The following is an 18106-nucleotide window of genomic DNA, read 5'->3' as shown; positions in this document are numbered from 1 at the left end:
GGGAAAGGTTTTAAGCAAGGGAATGACAGGGTCAGCTTTTCATCTCAGTCAGGTCTCTCCAGAAATCTTGCAGACAATGGATTTGAGGAAGGCAAGACAGCTATAGGGACACCAGCTAGGAGACTACTGCAGACATCCAGAAGACTGGTGGCGGTGGCTGAGTGGTGCTCCTGGTGGTAAAAAGGAACTGAGCTGGTGGCAGGGGCCGTTGTTAGAAATGTGAATTGTTGGTACTTGGTGACCAATTCAGATGCAGGGGGCCGGTGGTGAGGCAGACTGGGAAGGGTCAAGGATGGCACTGATTGGATGACTAAAGGGATGGTTTGATTATTCAGGAAAACAGGCAGGCCAAGAGGATGGGGGAGCTTAGTAGGAGAAATGGAAAATTCACATCTGGTCAGGATGAGTCGAACTCACCTGGGGGCCATGCAAGTGGAAAGTCCTAGTGGACAGTTTAATTCGTGAGTCTGGAGTTCAGAAGATAGCGTAGCCTGCACAAAAAGGTTCAGGAGACATCTGTATTAAGATAAGAATTGAAGCATCAGAGAGAAAAGAAAAGTCAGCAGTAGACAGAAATCCAAGGAATCCTAAAAATAAAGGAAAGGGAAAAGGAGCAGAAGCCGAGAAAAGGAGACACCTGACACAATGTCAGATGAGGCTGATGGATCAAGAAAGACCATTGAAAAGCGTCCTTTGGACCTGGCAATTAAGAGGTCATGAGTGATTGATATCATTGAATTGTACACTTTAAATGGGTGAATTTCTTGGCATATCACACTGGGGCATTGAATGCCTGCTCCTTGGCCACTTAATTATAAAAGAGCCAAAGGAACATTTAAAAGTTTGTTGTTTTTTAAAAACTTGCTTTCTACTCAAATCATCCCTTTGTCCCCAGAATAAAGGCCCTAGCTCTGCCTCCCAGGAGTTCCTTGGAACCTTCAACCCTTTCTCCTTATCCCCTCCACAGGGGACCTGACAATACAAGAGTCGTTGTTCCCTGTCTAGCCTTCTACCTTCACCTCTATTCCTTCAGTGTCTACATGACGTGCTGCAGCTTCCAATCTGATGGTGATTTCACCAGCAGTCACACCATCTTAGGAGATGAAGGTGTAGGTAGAGAAGCAGGCCTGGTTCTCATTTAATCATGGCATCGTTGAGTACATATAACAATAAAGAATACAGCAGTGCCTTTACTCAAGGTGTGAGCTCCTGGCTTATCCCCTTATCTTTATTTCTCGCAGGGATCTTATCGCTGTGGTCCCTGTAAACCAGGGTACACTGGTGATCAGACAAAGGGATGCAAAGCTGAAAAAAGCTGCAGAAATCCAGAATTGAACCCTTGCAGTGTGAACGCACAGTGCATTGAAGAGAGGCAGGGCGAGGTGACCTGCGTGGTAAGTTGCTTGTTTACTTGCATTATCATTTTTCCTCTTTCTACCCCTCACTTTTTCCACTTTCACTACCCCTGAAGTCTACCAGCTTCAGGGTGAAAGTGCTCAAAAAATGAGAACCTTGTTATCAAAATGAGCACAGAATGTAATAGTCTCAGCTGAGACCGTGGGAGAGCAACCTGAAGTGCTTCTACACATCAGCCACCTCTGCTCTCCATCCTGCTCATCGGCCACCGCCACCTGCTTGGGCCCCTCGGTGGTGATTTTTCCTGGTGGAGCCCCAGTTCCCACTTCACCTTCTGTGGGAAATGCCCAAGAAGTGAGCGGCACGGAGGTGAAGGATCTTCCCTCCTCTCCTTCTTACTGCCCTACCTGCTTGTTTGTATAACTTACGAGCATATCTGCTGCCATTTCTAACCAGCTCTGCTCTTAAGACCTCCGGTGGAAAAGCCTGGCCTAATGCTCTAGGGGAGTAGGTCGCAGAGAAGAGGTAGTGAGCTGCCGTAGGCGCTCAGAGAGGGACGTCCTGTCTCCCGCAGGTGGCTGAGAGGGGGTTGGCAGGGCCATTCCCTCTGCCACCTCACCCTGCTCAGTTTCTGTTCAGTCTTCCTGGGCATCTCCCAGTCCTGGAGCCAGATCTGGAGAGGAGCCTTGGAGAGAGGAGGAGGCAGGGAAGAGAGCAAGGCAGTCTCTCCCCAGGTGGGCGTTGTGGGCCCCTTGTGAAGAAGGCTCGTCCCTGCCATCCGTTCTCCAAATCCCAGGCTCCCAGCCAGGCCTCGGGGAGTCTAAGCAGAGAAAAATAAGCAGAATTCAGCGGCTTCCCCCTCTGCCCTTCCCTCTCACTCCTTCCTTCCCCTCCTCCTCCTTTCCCGCCTTCTTCCTCCCCCCACTTCTCCCTTCCCTCTTCCCCGCCTCTTCCTTCCTCCCCCCTCCCCCAGGGCCCCCTTCCCTTTTTCCTTTACCCCTACTCCCTTCCCCTCCTCCCATCCTCCCCCTCCCCCTTCTGTGATTCCCTTCGCAGCATTGCCCCTGGGCAGCAGGAAGGAGTCCAGAAGACTTTTTCCCTCTTCCTTATACTGACACTTCACACTTTTAGACTTTATCTTTATACTTGCAAAATTGCCTGCATGGAATGCATCTCTTTTTAAATAGGAAAAATAAGAAGAATAAAAAATAAACAAAATACATGAATGTAATGTCAGCTGTGTAACAAAGTTGGGATAAGGAACATGCTGTAGCAGAAGAGGGGAAAAGCTAACAGTTTCCCTAATCCTGCGGGCTGGGCATATTTATTACTCCAAAAAAAGTCATGGAGAGCCCAGTGCATGCATCCATTTAAATTCTTATTTTCTGTGAACAAATCGACAGCTCCCTTGAGATGGTGGGTGATGGGACTCTTAACATGTGTTTTGAATTTGTAATAAGGCACCATGACAGATGGTAAAGGATTAATAAACTTCGTGTGACTGCTAAAATAATTTAATACACCAGAAAATGGCTCATTAAAAATGTATTTGCTCCTAGAGGAATTTTTTTCCTCACCAAAGTGAGTCAAGGATTGTACCCCATGGCCGAGCTCTCCAGGCCTTCTCGCTGAAGCAGTTGAGGGGGGAGGAAGGGTGTGTATGGGGAGGACACTTCCCAGTCCTGCCCTTTAGAGCTCCTTGTGGCAGAAGGAGCGAGCAAAAGACTGAGGAGTGGCAGGCTGCAACTTACCAGGTTGCTGCTGCCCTTAAAGCAATTTAGTAGAGAGGCCAGGAAATTTAACACTTACTTGTGTAAAGTTTGTTTTCCTTTGGCCCCACCTCTGTTCCTCAGACCCTTTTCTCTCCTCTCTCTTTTCCCCTCCTTTCCTAGGTCAACCTTTCCTCTCCCTCCATTTCCGGTTCGCTATCATTTTCCAGCTCCCCATCTGCCATTTTCCTTTCCCTTCCGCTCTTAAGCCCGTCCCTCCCGTAGGGGCCCCTCCTGCTCCTGGGCAGAGCCCCCCACCCACCTCACAGCCAGGACACCACGTCTGGAAGGGCTTTTCCTTTCCTTGTGGTTTGTTAAGTCCACCTTTACCAAGGCGAACTAGGGAATGAAACATCAGGGGAAAGAACTCAATATGCACTGAACCAAATGGAAATGGCAAAAGACATTGGATGAAACAGGCCTGAGTTCAAATCCCAGTTCTGAGACCTTGGGCAAGGTATGTCATCGCTCTGAGTCTAGCTTTTGCTTCTGTGAAATGGAGGAATATAAGGACTGGAGATAACGTCAAACTTTTGGTGCAGAAAACTGTTCTTTTAGTGCCTATTCTGCTGATACCAAAGATTTGCTCTCAACTCAGTCTGCTCATGGTAACAGGACACTGGTGAATATCTCCAAGGAGGTAGAGAACAGGCTGACCCAGAACTGTACCTTCTTCTGTTAAAAGAAAAAGGTATGAGCAGAGATGAAGACCCTTGAAGGGTTCCTTCTGTGATCAAAAATGATCAAGAAGACAGTTGCATTCACAGACATGATTGTGGTTTAAGAATGAATGAGAAAACTGCCACAAATGCCGCTCCACCCAGTCATTCATTCATTTCCAGTGCGAGAATAAATTGGGCAATCCTATGGAGAAAATTCTGACAATAACTCAAAATTAAACAGACAAATACCCTTTAAGGCAGAAATTCTACTCTAAAAACAGGCACACCATGCAGAGTGGCAAATGTACCAGAATTATTTGTGGCAGTATTGTTTGTAATATAAAAGAGATTTAAAAACCTGGCATTCACCACTGGAGGCCTGATTGAATTAATTGTGGCCCATCCATTCAGCTTTATTTGTGATATAACTACAACCCTTAAAAAGAGTGACATGAATCTACATGAACTAATGTGAAAAGATCTCCCAAATGTAATGTCAAGTGAGAAAGAGAAAAGAGCACAGAACAGTGTATATGTGTGTTACAAATTATATAAAAAGTCCAAAGAAAAAAGAACGTACGTGTATTTACTTGTCTATGTACAAAATATCTCTGATGGTACACATAAGAGCTGATTACCTTGGCTGTGGGAGCCCAGAGAACAGGTGGAAGGAAAATTTTCACTAGATTTCCCTTCATACCTTTTGAATTTTGAACCATTTTGACGATTGAAATGCAACTGCATAGTTTTTAAAACTCCACCCAACAAGGCTGTCTGGCAGCTGGCCTTCCAGGGGGAGGCACACAGGAGCAGAAGCATCCTGTATCCCTGCCAGACTCAGCTTCCCAGGCCTCTGATGGATTTTCCATTCACAGTGTGGAGTCGGTTGGGCTGGCGATGGTTACGTGTGTGGAAAGGATGTGGACATCGACAGCTACCCCGATGAAGAACTGCCATGCTCTGCCAAGAACTGCAAGAAGGTAAGGAGGTCAAGAAGAAAAATAATACATACTGTGGCGCTCCAAGACCACATCTTACGTGGAGAAGAGACTCTGCGGGTTCCATTTAAAATGGCATATGGGTAGTAGCTGCATCTCAATGAGGCAAAACAAGAGCCCACGATCATGCAAGGTAGCCACAGTCCATCTGGAGTCAGGAATAGTTTTTAACTCAACACAGGTGGAGGATGTGACTGTAAGCTGTGTTCTCCCCTTAGGATAACTGCAAGCACGTGCCAAATTCTGGTCAAGAAGATGCGGACAGAGATGGCATTGGAGATGCTTGTGACGAGGATGCGGATGGAGACGGAATCTTAAATGAGCAGGTACCTGCCTTCTTGGGAGGAGCTGGGAGTTGTCATAGGCCAGCGTGGCCGGAAGAGAGCCCCTGGGGGCGACGATTTGTAGTAATCACACCAAATGCCAGTTTCCATGCCTGCGCTGCCATAGCGCTGCAACATTTTCTTCTACGATTCACAAATGTTCAAAACATAAGAGTGACCAACCTGGGCCTCCAGAGGTCTGAGAACCTCTAGCAATGGGGGAGGCGGAGGCTGCCCAGCGTCCAGCACACGACCTGGCGCTCGGGAGGCAGTCGGTCAAAGCCAGAGTCAATTCTTCTGCGTTTTCAGGATAACTGCGTCCTGACTCACAACGTGGACCAGAGGAACAGTGATAAAGACATCTTTGGGGATGCTTGTGACAACTGCCGGACTGTCTTAAATAATGACCAGAGAGATACTGACGGCGACGGGAGAGGAGATGCCTGTGATGACGATATGGACGGAGATGGTGGGTCATCCTCGCTTTGACTTTTATTTGGGATTCATTGGCCCTTTTGTCCTTGTATCTCTCTCAGGTGTAGAAATAGAATTACCAATTCGAGAGGTTCTAGCTCTGGGTGTTTGATGTGGATACAACTGGAGGACCCTAAGGCTACTTGTCTTTTGGGGGGAGAAGCCTTCCTAGCCCATTTCCCTGTTTAAAAATCCTGGATATTCCTGGGACTCTATATCATTGTCTGAAACAAACACTTCAAGCAGTGTCTGATTGGGCCGTGCCTCTGTAGAGCATATGGTGTCCCAATTTATACATTTTCCTACTCCTTCACCATCCTTTTCACAGATTAGAGACCCAAGAGTAGAGGATTGAACTAAGCAGAGAACTGATCCTCTGAGCCTGGTCGTAGACCACCCCTCTGGGTCAGGCACCTCCTTTCCCAGGAGCCCTAGATATCCCCTGCCTGTCCTGGGGGAAGGCTGTGCTGGCAGGGGGACTGCAATACCCAGCTCCAGGAACCTCGTATTCTGATCTATGTTCATGATACCCCCTGGAGCACCAATCCTGGTAGCTCTGGAATCTCATGAGACCCAGGAATGGGTAAGGGGGATGGGGGATATTTGTTCCTGTATAGTTTCTAGAGTATATAGAAAGAGGAATCTGATTGAAGTGTAGGCTGGGCTCGGCTCTGATAGTTTCAGAAAACATGTATCACATCACAGGGCCTTGAAAGAAAATCCTTCTATAAATAAACAGACACACTAGCATGCACACACACCGGCCCAGAATACCTCCCATGCCCTCGAATATAACCCACCTTCTAGCACCCCTCCTCGGTGACCCAGATCCAGTGGGGTACTGATAAACTGGCTTGATGAAACACACAGATGATAAAAAGCCCTGATTGGTAGCATTTGCCAGTTTCCATGATGTAAATATTTCAACCTTCTCTGAATTCAAGCTGCCATATGACATCACCGAATGTGACGTTGTCCCACCTGGCTGTGCGCCTCCTTACTTGGCCCCCATGAGCGGCCGTGACACCTTAGACAAATTACAGTAGGGTAGATGCCCCAGAGAACCGCTCATCTGGAAGTCTCCTAGAGCTCATCCTTTGAAGTCACCTCTAGAGAACTTGTAAAAAGGCAGTGGGGATGTGACAAAGGTCCCGTCAGAAGCCACTCACCACCTACCTGTGCCTGGGTCTGACCCACCCAGCCCCTGCAAGCTAGAATGCTTCCCACCTACCTGCATTGCTCCTGTGACCCAGGACAGCCTTCTTTTCTTGCAGGAATAAAAAACATTTTGGACAACTGCCAAAAAGTTCCCAATCGTGACCAACGGGACAAGGACGGTGATGGCGTGGGGGATGCCTGTGACAGTTGTCCTGACGTCAGCAACCCTAACCAGGTTAGTAGGATTCTGGGCAGTTCGAACTCTAGGTGGCCTTCCCCATGCAAAGACTCAGTTCCTAGACCAATATCTAGGAACATACAGCAGAGCCCCTCGGCCCGGTTCTCTGCTGATGCCACTTACCAAACAGAGAAGAGGAGGCAGAGTTATCCATTTTATCTCTGGAGGCGACAAGAAGAGCACTGCAGGAGTGCTGAGGCCCTTTGGACTAATCTCATGGGCTGTGCAGTGCCTATGAGGTTAGTAATATGAGCTCAGTAATGCTCAAAACAGGCTTGTTCTGCTGAAAGGAAAATGGAACATGGAAATGAACCATTGGGAGCCTCGTGTTCCTTCAGTCCTCGGTCCCTTCAGACCCCTACGCAGCCTATGTATGGACATTTAGATTAAGTTCAGTCAGCAACTTGTTGAGATTCCCTTCTTCCTGCTCCCTGTCCATGTGCTTGGGTAGGATGCGTCATTTATTTTTAAAGCCCTGAGAAAGAGGAATCATTGTTGCCCATTGTGACTCACTCTTTTGGCTCAATTCCAAAATGCGGGAGCAAAGCAAAATCAATTTCCCTTGTCTGTGACCGGCTCTCTTCAGACCCGTGCCAGGGTTCCACGTCCCCCACCTGCCACCCTGGAGCCCTTTTCCAATCAGCTCATCTGGTGTGTTGGCAGCCCATCCAATGTAGCTCGATTGTTTAGAAGGCTTTTTTGAAAATTCGTGATTGTGCCTCCGCCAATATGGTGTTGTCCTTTTGCAGTTTTGTACCACCCCAGTTCCAGAAAAATAATTCCTGGGATGCAGTAATGGCGGTCCAGACCTGCTTCCTCTGGAACATTCTGTACAGGCAATCCCAGGGATAAGTAACAATCTGTTCTGTTCCCTTTGCAGTCTGATGTGGATAATGATCTGGTTGGGGACTCCTGTGACACCAATCAGGACAGGTATGGCACATCTCCCAGCTTGCAGACAGCCAGATAGAAAAATCTGGAGAGATTTAAGTTTTAGAGCTCTCTGCTGCTGGCCATGCTTTGGGATTTCTCTGGGAAGGTTGAGCTGCTGGTGGAAACAAAGCCCTGTCTCGGGTCCGAGGTGCTACACCTTCCTGCAGGTCCTGTGTGGGGGGTGACGGTGCCAGGATGGCCCACGAGGCACCTCAGCTAGTGACATTTGATAACTGGAGAGACACTATAGCATGAGGCAGCGCAGATAAATCCCAGCTCCTTCACTGGGTAACTGGCTAGCCTTAGGCAAGTTACCTAATCTCTCTATGCCTCCGTTTTCTCTTCTGTAAATTGAGGGTGACGGTGAGATCTAGCTCATAGGATTGTTTGAGAATTAACTGAGTTCATCTATGAAAAGTGTCTTATGGTTTCGTTACAAAGGTGGCACTCAGTAAATATTAGCTATCTTACTATTGTACTCTTTCAGCTCAGGAAAGCTTCACCATCATCCCAAAAGAGAAGGCTGGCCATTTGTTGAGGGATCTCTGTTATTTCGTTGCACTTAGATTAGATTTCTTTTTTCCATTTCCCTTATTTGAGTGGAGTTATTTCTATGGAAATGTGTGTTGTCAGCCCTCCTAGCCCAACCTGAATGTAGTCCTACGTTAAGACACGGCACTCAGTCAGGTGCTCTAGAAACCCCAGCAAAAAAAGCACAAACATCTGCCGCTGCCCCAGAGATACCTGCAATCCAAGGCTTAAGCCCTTTCACCTCCTTAAGGAATTCTTGTAGCGGCAGCCAAAACAGGCATAAAAGAGAGAAAGGATTCTAAAAGGCACAGCAGGAAGACATGGCTTCTCTTCTAAAACCTGGATCTGAGGTTGCCCTGCAGTTCTTGACGCACATTCTTGATCCAAACTCTGCTCCTGGACAGCTCCCATAAATCCCTGAGAGGGTTTGCACGTCTTCTTCATGGCGATTGGCATCCTTGCTGTAGAGCACACACTAGTTGAGTGAACTTAAACATATTTTGCAACTCTCAGAGTCTCAATTTCTTCACCTGCAGAGTAGCAAAGCTAAATGCATTTCACAGCTTATTGGTGAAAATTAAAGCTAATGTAGGTAAAACTCCCAACATAGTGCGGCCCTCAGGTGATATCGCAGAAATGGAGACTGTGCTAGTAGTGTTATTACAGCACAAAGACAGTCTCATGTAAGATGCCTCTCTCTATTTCTGTAAGGTGGGGCTGGTACCCTGGCAATTGCACTAAATTATATACATCAAGAACGTTCTTATTTTAGGTTGTCCTGCACTCTTATTCGCAGCCACAGTAATTTCTAAAATATCCTATCCCACTAGCATCTAGGTATGTGCCTAAAACAAATGACTCATTCTGTTCCATTTTAATTCCCACAAACTTGAACTTTGGGAAGGGAGGACAGGAACTGCTTGTTTTTGCTTGGAAATGTTCAGGGCTATATAGAATGAATGGTGCTAATGGAAATAGCTTAATCTTGTGTTTTGAAAAACAGCTCTGCCGTGCGCTTGCCTTGAGCCATGTCATCTTCTGCTTCTCCAGGTTGGCCTCACTGTCTCTGGGCCCTTTCTGTCCCTCTGCACCCATTTGGGAAGTCTATGGCACAGCCTGGTCCCTAGCTTTCCTCCCCTTCCCACCTCTGGAAGACAGGCCAGGCTGTGGATGGAGCGTGGCGGAAGCAGTATCTGCTCTGACCCTGACTACATCTGGGAGGTCTTGGCCAGCAAAGGGAAACCTCTGGTAGACAGGGAAAAATCACCCTCGGATGGCCTGGAAAGAAGAAAAGTCTAGGTTGGCAGAGAATGAAGGCTCTGAGAAGTCCTGCAAACCAAGATTGAGCCAGGCTTGCCACCTCCCCTCCCAAGAAGGGGAGGCTACGTTGTTTTTGCTGTTCTCCCCATCGCGTTCAGGTCTGAGTCCGTGTTGGCTCCCCTGGCTAGCCGTTGTAAAGCATCGTATGAGCAAAAATACCACAGGGCTTCCTAGGAGCCAGTCACTTAGGAAGTGCTTTTTTTTTCGCATGGGCAGGCATTGGGAATCAAACCCGTGTCTCTGGCATGACAGGCGAGAACTCTGCCTGCTGAGCCACCATGGCCTGCCCAGGAAGTGCTTTTTAATTAAAATTTAATATGTAACACTTTAATAATCTTAATCTTTCAATCTTCATAAAAACCCTATGAGGTAGGTATTATTATCCCCATTTTACAGATGAGCACCCTGAGTCATAGAGAGGTCAAGTCTTACGCCTGAGGTTGTATGCTGGTAAGTGGCTGAGCCAGGATTCAAGCAGTCTGGCCTCAGGGCACCTCACTCCATGTCGTTCACATGTTCTCTGAGTCTGGTATCATCTAGTAGTCCCCAAGGGTCACAGAAATAGACCCTTACCTTCTTGAGTAGGGAATGGCCTACCTGTTTCAACAGATTGAAGCAGAGGGAACTTGGTCTCTGAGGCTGGTCGGCCTCATCTAGGGACATGGTGACTTTGATGAAAGGCCAAAGCCTGGTTAAAACCGCAAACACGAGCTCTCCTCCTTGAGAACTGGGCGCTTCCTGCCTCCTGCTGAGGCTGTGATGCGAACCTCCTCCCCTCTGCCCCCCAGTGACGGAGACGGCCACCAGGACAGCACGGACAACTGCCCCACCGTCATCAACAGCGCCCAGCTGGACACTGATAAAGACGGCATCGGCGATGAGTGCGATGATGACGACGACAACGACGGCATCCCTGACCTGGTGCCCCCTGGACCGGACAACTGCCGGCTGGTCCCCAATCCAGCCCAGGAGGACAGCAACAGTAAGCGGGCTCGGCCCAGGACCACCTGGGACCCCCGGCTCCCTTCAGCCACACACGCCCCGGCATGCCTCTCCCCGCGCCAACTCAGGCGTCCCCAGCGTCCCCAGCTCCAGCGGCTACTTCTCCAAACCCTGCAGTGCACGTGGACACTAGATGGCCAGTGGGACACCAGTCTCCAATTCGGTCAGAGAAGAGCTGCTTGGCACCTCCCCGAACAAATTTAGGATGAGCTCAGGGGCCAGGCAGGTAAGGAGAGGTGTGCACAAAACCAGGTGTGAGACAGGACAGATGGAAGGGGCCGTGGAGACCTGCAAAGGGCATGCTCAACCGAAGCTGTGCAGATTCAAATGTTTCAATGCCATCATCGCAGCTCGATAAAAAATCATTTTTGCTGGCCAGATTCAGCCTGGGCCACTGGAAGTTACTGCCTTAGAGATACTCTAGTGGACAATAGCAATTTCCCTGTTTCTCACACATCGTAGTCCAGAAAGTGCTACAGACATTTGCTTATTTAAGGTCAGGCGTAAGGGCCACCAGCTGGTGAACCTGACTGTACGTAGTAGAGAGAACTTCCGGGGACAGCGTGCAGGGCAGCTGTTCACAGTGAGCTTGCAAGAAGAAACCCTGGGTCTCCTCGGGAACTGGCCTGGCTGTCCATCGTGATGGGTGGGGCCCAGGGCTGGCTTGGATGTTCCTATCCCGGGGCTCCTCTCCCAGCCCAGGAGGCGGAGCGTGGGCCTGTCCTCTGTCCCTGGCGCGGTGCTGGTGGGTGCGGGCGTGGCCCAGCCCCCGTCTTCTCTGTCCGCCCCACGCAGGCGACGGGGTGGGAGACATCTGTGAGACGGACTTTGACCACGACCAGGTCATTGACTGGATCGACGTCTGCCCGGAGAACGCGGAAATCACCCTGACCGATTTCCGGGCCTACCAGACGGTGGTCCTGGATCCTGAAGGGGACGCTCAGATTGACCCCAACTGGGTGGTCTTGAACCAGGTGCGTGCCGCAGGGCGGGCAGTCCCCAGTGCCTGCCACAGGGCGGGCAGTCCCCAGTGCGTGCCACAGGGCGGGCAGTCCCCAGTGCGTGCCACAGGGCAGGCAGTCCCCAGTGTGTGCCACAGGGCAGGCAGTCCCCAGGTGCCACAGGGCGGGCAGTCCCCAGTGCATGCCACAGGGCGGGCAGTCCCCAGTGTGTGCCACAGGGCAGGCAGTCCCCAGGTGCCACAGGGCGGGCAGTCCCCAGTGCGTGCCACAGGGCGGGCAGTCCCCAGTGCGTGCCACAGGGCGGGCAGTCCCCAGGTGCCACAGGGCGGGCAGTCCCCAGGTGCCACAGGGCAGGCAGTCCCCAGGTGCCACAGGGCGGGCAGTCCCCAGTGCGTGCCACAGGGCGGGCAGTCCCCAGGTGCCACAGGGCAGGCAGTCCCCAGGTGCCACAGGGCGGGCAGTCCCCAGTGCGTGCCACAGGGCAGGCAGTCCCCAGTGCGTGCCACAGGGCGGGCAGTCCCCAGTGTGTGCCACAGGGCGGGCAGTCCCCAGGTGCCACAGGGCGGGCAGTCCCCAGTGCGTGCCACAGGGCGGGCAGTCCCCAGTGCGTGCCACAGGGCGGGCAGTCCCCAGTGCGTGCCACAGGGCGGGCAGTCCCCAGGTGCCACAGGGCGGGCAGTCCCCAGTGCGTGCCACAGGGCAGACAGTCCCCAGGTGTGTGCTGTGCCACAGGGCGGGCAGTCCCCAGGTGCCACAGGGCGGGCAGTCCCCAGGTGCCACAGGGCGGGCAGTCCCCAGGTGCCACAGGGCGGGCAGTCCCCAGTGCCTGCCACAGGGCAGACAGTCCCCAGTGCGTGCCACAGGGCGGGCAGTCCCCAGTGCATGCCACAGGGCGGGCAGTCCCCAGTGCGTGCCACAGGGCGGGCAGTCCCCAGTGCGTGCCACAGGGCAGACAGTCCCCAGGTGTGTGCTGTGCCACAGGGCGGGCAGTCCCCAGGTGCGTGCCACAGGGCGGGCAGTTCCCAGCACAGCCGGCGGCTCAGGTCATCCCTTGGGATGACACGAGGGAGCGACGGGAGGGCGGTGACCATGACCAGGCACCATCCCACCTCTCGTTTATTCCTTACAGTAGCCCTATGACGAAGTGCTTTCAGTGGCTCCCATTTTACAAATGATGAAATTGGGTCTTAAGAACCTTGATTGATTTGCTCACAAACCTTAAATGACTTGCTGGCAAGTGGCTGAGATGGCTAGAATTGGAACCCGGGCAGTCTGACCCAAGAGCCCCCGTTCCTAATATCTTCCATGGACTGCCTCCTGCAGGTTTCTCCTCATTGTGTAACTAAGGAAGGAAGGCACAGAGAGGCTTAGTAGACTTACCAGAGTCACACAGCAAGTCACATTCATTAGAAGTGTAAGTTCTCCAATTAGCCTACATGACAGTGCTAGCAAAATTATTTCTATTCCACTTTGATGGTTGTTTTTTTTTTTAAAGAAAGACAGAGAAGGAAGGAAGGATAGAAGGAAGGAAAGGAGGAAGAAAGGGAAACATCTTTAAACATTTTCTTATTTTATTATATTTTGTTTGTTTGTTTGTTTTTTACATGGGCTGGGGCCGGGAATCGAACCGGGGTCCTCCGGCATAGCAGGCAAGCACTCTTGCCCGCTGAGCCACCGCGGCCCGCCCAGATGGTTGTTTTTTTTAACCTTCATTCACAATAGTGTTATGTGCTTTCTTGGAGCACTTAGCAAGGTAGAATGGTTATTCAGATACATTACCAAGCCCTCAGTGGTGGTGCCTAAGGTTCTGGGATTCCACAGTCTTCCTAGGCTCCCTCTCGGTGGCTCTTCACTCTGTCACTCTCTCTGCAGGGCATGGAGATTGTGCAGACCATGAACAGCGACCCCGGCCTGGCAGTGGGTACGTCTGAGGCCTCGGCCACCACTCTCACCCCTCCCTGTAGAATCCACACTTTCCGGCTCACTGTGTAAACCCCATTCCCTTCTCTACAGGGTACACGGCTTTCAATGGAGTTGACTTTGAAGGGACCTTCCACGTAAATACCCAGACAGATGATGATTACGCTGGCTTTATCTTTGGTTACCAAGATAGCTCCAGCTTCTACGTGGTCATGTGGAAGCAGACGGAACAGACGTATTGGCAAGCTACGCCCTTCCGAGCTGTCGCAGAACCTGGTATCCAGCTCAAGGTATTGGCCGTCTGACCACTCTCCTCCCATTCTTCCAGGCTCTTCACCCTCTGCCTTCTAAATCCTGCACTCTCCTGTCGGCCCGCTTAGTTTACCCGAGAACGTGACTCCTGCAGGCTGATGTTCAAGCCAGGGAAGAGTGGAGCTGACTGAGGGCCCCCACTTCACTCCTCTGTCTTAGCTACATTCTAACCTCGGGGTGACTACCAGTGGGAATTGCAGCCTGAGGGTCAAAGGGTGGTGAGACTCAGTGGTGCGCCTGCAGGCACCGCCTCGGGATAGGCTGATCTGTGTCCCTGAGGAGCCTCCTTTGAACAGGAGCTCAGATAGGAAGTCCCTGCCACTCTTGCTAGGAGAGGAGGCAGGCTGTAGTACCCAGACATTTGGTGGGAGCTTCATTGGGCAAATGTGGGAAGCAATGGATTTACAGGAGGAAAAAGGGAGAATGGGTGAGTGGAATATTGGCCAGTGCTTATTACTGAAGCGTTGTGGTCACCTCGGTAGAAATGGTCTTTGTTTATGCTTTTGTCTGGATTGTAACCAGGTATTCATCACTGCATCATCACCTCAGGCTCCAGGAAGGGTGCTTGATGCCCCCTGTTTTTAAAAACTTGCTTATGTCATTACTAGGCTGTTAAGTCTAATACAGGTCCAGGGGAGCATCTCCGGAACTCCCTGTGGCACACCGGGGACACCAGCGACCAGGTCAGGCTGCTGTGGAAGGACTCCAGGAACGTTGGCTGGAAGGACAAGGTGTCCTACCGCTGGTTCCTGCAGCACCGGCCCCAGGTGGGCTACATCAGGTAGGCGGAGGAGCCATCGACTCACCTGCGCTCGGAGCACAACACACACCGCGCTCTGCATCCCAGAACTCCCGCTTCCCTGAGCAGTCCTGGCCTAAGATTTCCTCAAGGCTATGCCAGACCTCTGAGATCCCCAGGCTATGGCTCCAAGAAAAGAACGGGGGAAGGACATCCAAGCCCCGACTGTCCTTCCGGGACATTCGGGCCAAATTGGGGACAAACCGGCCCTCTAGGGGTTTGGATGATGCCCTGGAATGGTGCTTCAGGGTAGCCTGAGCGTGGACGTGCTGACAGGTGGGAGGTGAGGGGTGTGGCTGAATCTCACCACATCCTCACTTACCCTGGCATGTGTCACCTGCCTTTTAATAAGCCATTTCCTTAGCTGACCGTAGACTCTGAGAGGGCAGCACCGGTGTCTTATTTTATCTTGTCCTCCTTGGTGCCCAGCAAAGGTGTAAATGCAGCATGCATGGCCTGAATGGATTTTCACAGGACCAAATACAATCTGCCTTCTTTCTCTAGAGGAATACATTTTCAAAAGCTAGTCTCAAAAGCGAAGGTAGTTTCAGGACTACGTCTTTGAAATGTAGACAGTGTACTTACTTTCTCATCCTCAGGCTTGTACATAAACACCCACAGCCGTTTACATAGTACAAGTAGGAAAGAGAATTGATTACATTCTCCCTTCTAGAGCAGGAAAACTTCCTAGAGGTAAAAAGGTAATTATGAGGGCTAGTTAATATTTTGTTCTTCTGTGTGACATGACATTGAATGTATTTTGGTTGCCTCAGTAAGATCATGTTCCAATCTCCTTTTTTATGACAAATATTTTTAAGTGCCCCCTTTTCTGTCCTGAAATGAAATCATAGAAAATATAACCTATGTATACAAATAATTTTGGAAAATCAATTTGATCCCTGACAATATAATAGACAAATAAGAACAAATTAATTCATAACAAAATAATGTAAATGCCTGAGCACAACTGCACTTGAAGACAAAATGAAATAGACACACCTATACCAAGAATCACTGTGGAGGCGATGTTATAATACAAATTATTGTGTTGGTGACTTAAGTACTTCAATAGTATTACTGACAGTAATGTGAACCTCTAAAATGGTGAACAACTCTTCATTTTCAAACAAAACAAATAACTCAGACATTTCTCAATTGACCCTAAAAAATTCAGTTTTTATTTTACACCAAGAAAATACATACTTGGTGTTCATAAAGAGAAGGGAGCTAGAATGTAGGCCCAGTGTCTTCGTTTCCCGGCTGCCATGACCGATGCCACGCAGTGGTTTTGCTTAAACAACAGGAATTTATTGCCTGTGGTTTCACAGCTAGAAGGCGTGGTGCCTCCTCCCGGGGTCGGGAGCCCTCGGGCAGGTTGGGAGTCCCTGGGTGTCTTGGCTTTCCCACCACGTGGTGACCATGTGGCGATGTTCTCTCCTTTCTCTTCCGGCGCCTGCTGACGTCCAGCTTCTGGCCCCTCCCTGGGGCTTTCTCCATGTCTGAATTTCTGTTTATAAAGGAATCAGTAATCAGGATTAAAACCCAACCTCATTCGATTGGATCGCACCTTCACTAAAAATAACACCTTCCAAAAAATTCTGTTTACGATGGGTTCACACCCACAGGAGGGCAGCTTAAGAGCATGTCTAAATTTGGGGTACTTAACTCAAGCACCGACCTGAATGTCTGGGGGAACTTTCCAAACTGTAGGGGAAGCAGGACCAGCTTTGATTGTTCTGCCAGGGCACCACAGGCCAGCCAGCATCCCCATCTCCTGACATTAAGTGCCACTGTGACAACCAAAACTGCCCCCCACCGATTTCCAAATACAGCTCCCCGTTGAGAACCACTGCTCCACTGCACGCCTCCATCAAATGATATAAATGAGACAAAGCAAAACAGCCCTTTTTAAGCATGTCATCAAGACAAGTTAGTGCATGACCACGAAGACGCAAGGCCTCTTGTTGCCTGCCTCAGGTTGTGATTCCTCTTCCACATTGTCAAGTACCTACTGAGTTTGACTCTGTGCCCAGCATTGTGTCACGCCTTTGGAGAGACAGACGTTTGGAAGACACGGGCACAAGGTCCCTGCCCTCGAGGAGCTTTCATTCTAGTCAGGGAGGGGGGACAGCTGGAGCCCAGTAGAAGCCAGCGACCCAGAGTTAAAGCCTCGGGCATGAGAGTGGGAGAAGCCATGGGGATGTCACCCTGACGGGCTTTGGGTCTCACGGGCTCCCCTGGCTGCGTTGTCTACAGGGTGCGATTTTACGAAGGCTCCGAGCTGGTGGCTGACTCCGGGGTCACCATTGACACTACCATGCGCGGGGGCAGACTGGGCGTTTTCTGCTTCTCTCAGGAAAACATCATTTGGTCCAACCTCAAGTATCGCTGCAATGGTAACGTCTTCTTATTACTGCACAATTTTATCACCAGAATTAATCACATAACGCGACCTTCGTTTTATACTGTACTTTCCTCCCCAAAGCCCAAGACGCATACAATATGTTCATTAAAACCTGACAGTCCCTATGTAATGGAAGGAAAACACTTCACTTTTCCTATGTTATTATAGATGTGGAAATTGAGACTCATGGAATTGCACGGCTTGGCTTTGGGGTTTGGGGGGGGTTCAGTGAGAAATTGAGGCTGGCTTCATTTACCAGCAGCCCTTATTTTCATGCATCTCAGACGTAGGCACAGGTTGAGACTCCACTGTGCCTGTGAATTTTCTTTAGGCTGGGATGTGGGCACCCCTGGGCTTTCAGCCGCCTTGTGCTGAGCAGCCAGAGGGAGATACAGCTATGGGGCCGTTGAAGCCCCTTGAGTGCGCAGCCAGTGGGCCCTCCAGGCTCCCGCGTGGTCTGAGACAGACCAGGCGTCCCGAGCAGGAGCTCTACTCACCTCCCCGCCTCTGTTCTCATTTGCAGACACCATCCCAGAGGACTTCCAAGAGTTTCAAACCCAGAATTTTGACCGATTGGATAATTAAACCGAGGAAGCAATCCATAAGCGCTCTTCCAAACACTAAAGCCATCTATTTTTTAACTTCTTATGAGTATCTTTATATAAACTGTGGCCTGCTTTTACCAACCCAAGTATATCAAAACTTTTTATATGAATGTGACAATAAAAGAGAAGAGTCATTTCTTAAAAACCGTGTTATTCAGGTATCACTTGTGTGTGGCTCCGACTCTCCGAGGTATCCAGTTGAACCTGCCGGGGGATCTTTTGCTCAGACGGGGTCAGTCGGTGAGACTGAGCGTGGTGCGCAGATCACGTAGTATAGACCAGAAGGCACGGGTCAAAGTGCTCATTTCCCGTCGCTCCAATCGGCCTCAAACAAAAAGCC

At 50.2% G+C, this 18106-nt stretch overlaps 1 protein-coding gene across 1 annotated transcript in view; it reads left to right on the top strand.

Moving 5' to 3' along the window:
* The window catches only part of THBS4 (thrombospondin 4), a 45298-nt gene extending 27387 nt beyond the window's left edge, over nt 1–17911 (top strand). Inside the window, exons 10-22 of the mRNA XM_077139325.1 lie at nt 1242–1394; nt 4663–4767; nt 5004–5111; nt 5418–5577; nt 6857–6975; nt 7859–7911; nt 10551–10744; nt 11560–11738; nt 13599–13647; nt 13740–13936; nt 14567–14739; nt 17014–17153; nt 17685–17911. Of these exons, the coding sequence (XP_076995440.1) occupies nt 1242–1394; nt 4663–4767; nt 5004–5111; nt 5418–5577; nt 6857–6975; nt 7859–7911; nt 10551–10744; nt 11560–11738; nt 13599–13647; nt 13740–13936; nt 14567–14739; nt 17014–17153; nt 17685–17746 (1692 nt within the window). The 3' untranslated portion in view covers nt 17747–17911. The remainder of the gene's footprint in view (nt 1–1241; nt 1395–4662; nt 4768–5003; nt 5112–5417; nt 5578–6856; nt 6976–7858; nt 7912–10550; nt 10745–11559; nt 11739–13598; nt 13648–13739; nt 13937–14566; nt 14740–17013; nt 17154–17684) is intronic.
* Nucleotides 17912–18106: the final 195 nt, after the last annotated feature.

Source organism: Tamandua tetradactyla, chromosome 21 (genome assembly GCF_023851605.1).
Source record: "Tamandua tetradactyla isolate mTamTet1 chromosome 21, mTamTet1.pri, whole genome shotgun sequence".
Classification (NCBI taxonomy): domain Eukaryota; kingdom Metazoa; phylum Chordata; class Mammalia; order Pilosa; family Myrmecophagidae; genus Tamandua; species Tamandua tetradactyla.
This window is presented reverse-complemented; position numbering and strand designations above follow the sequence as displayed.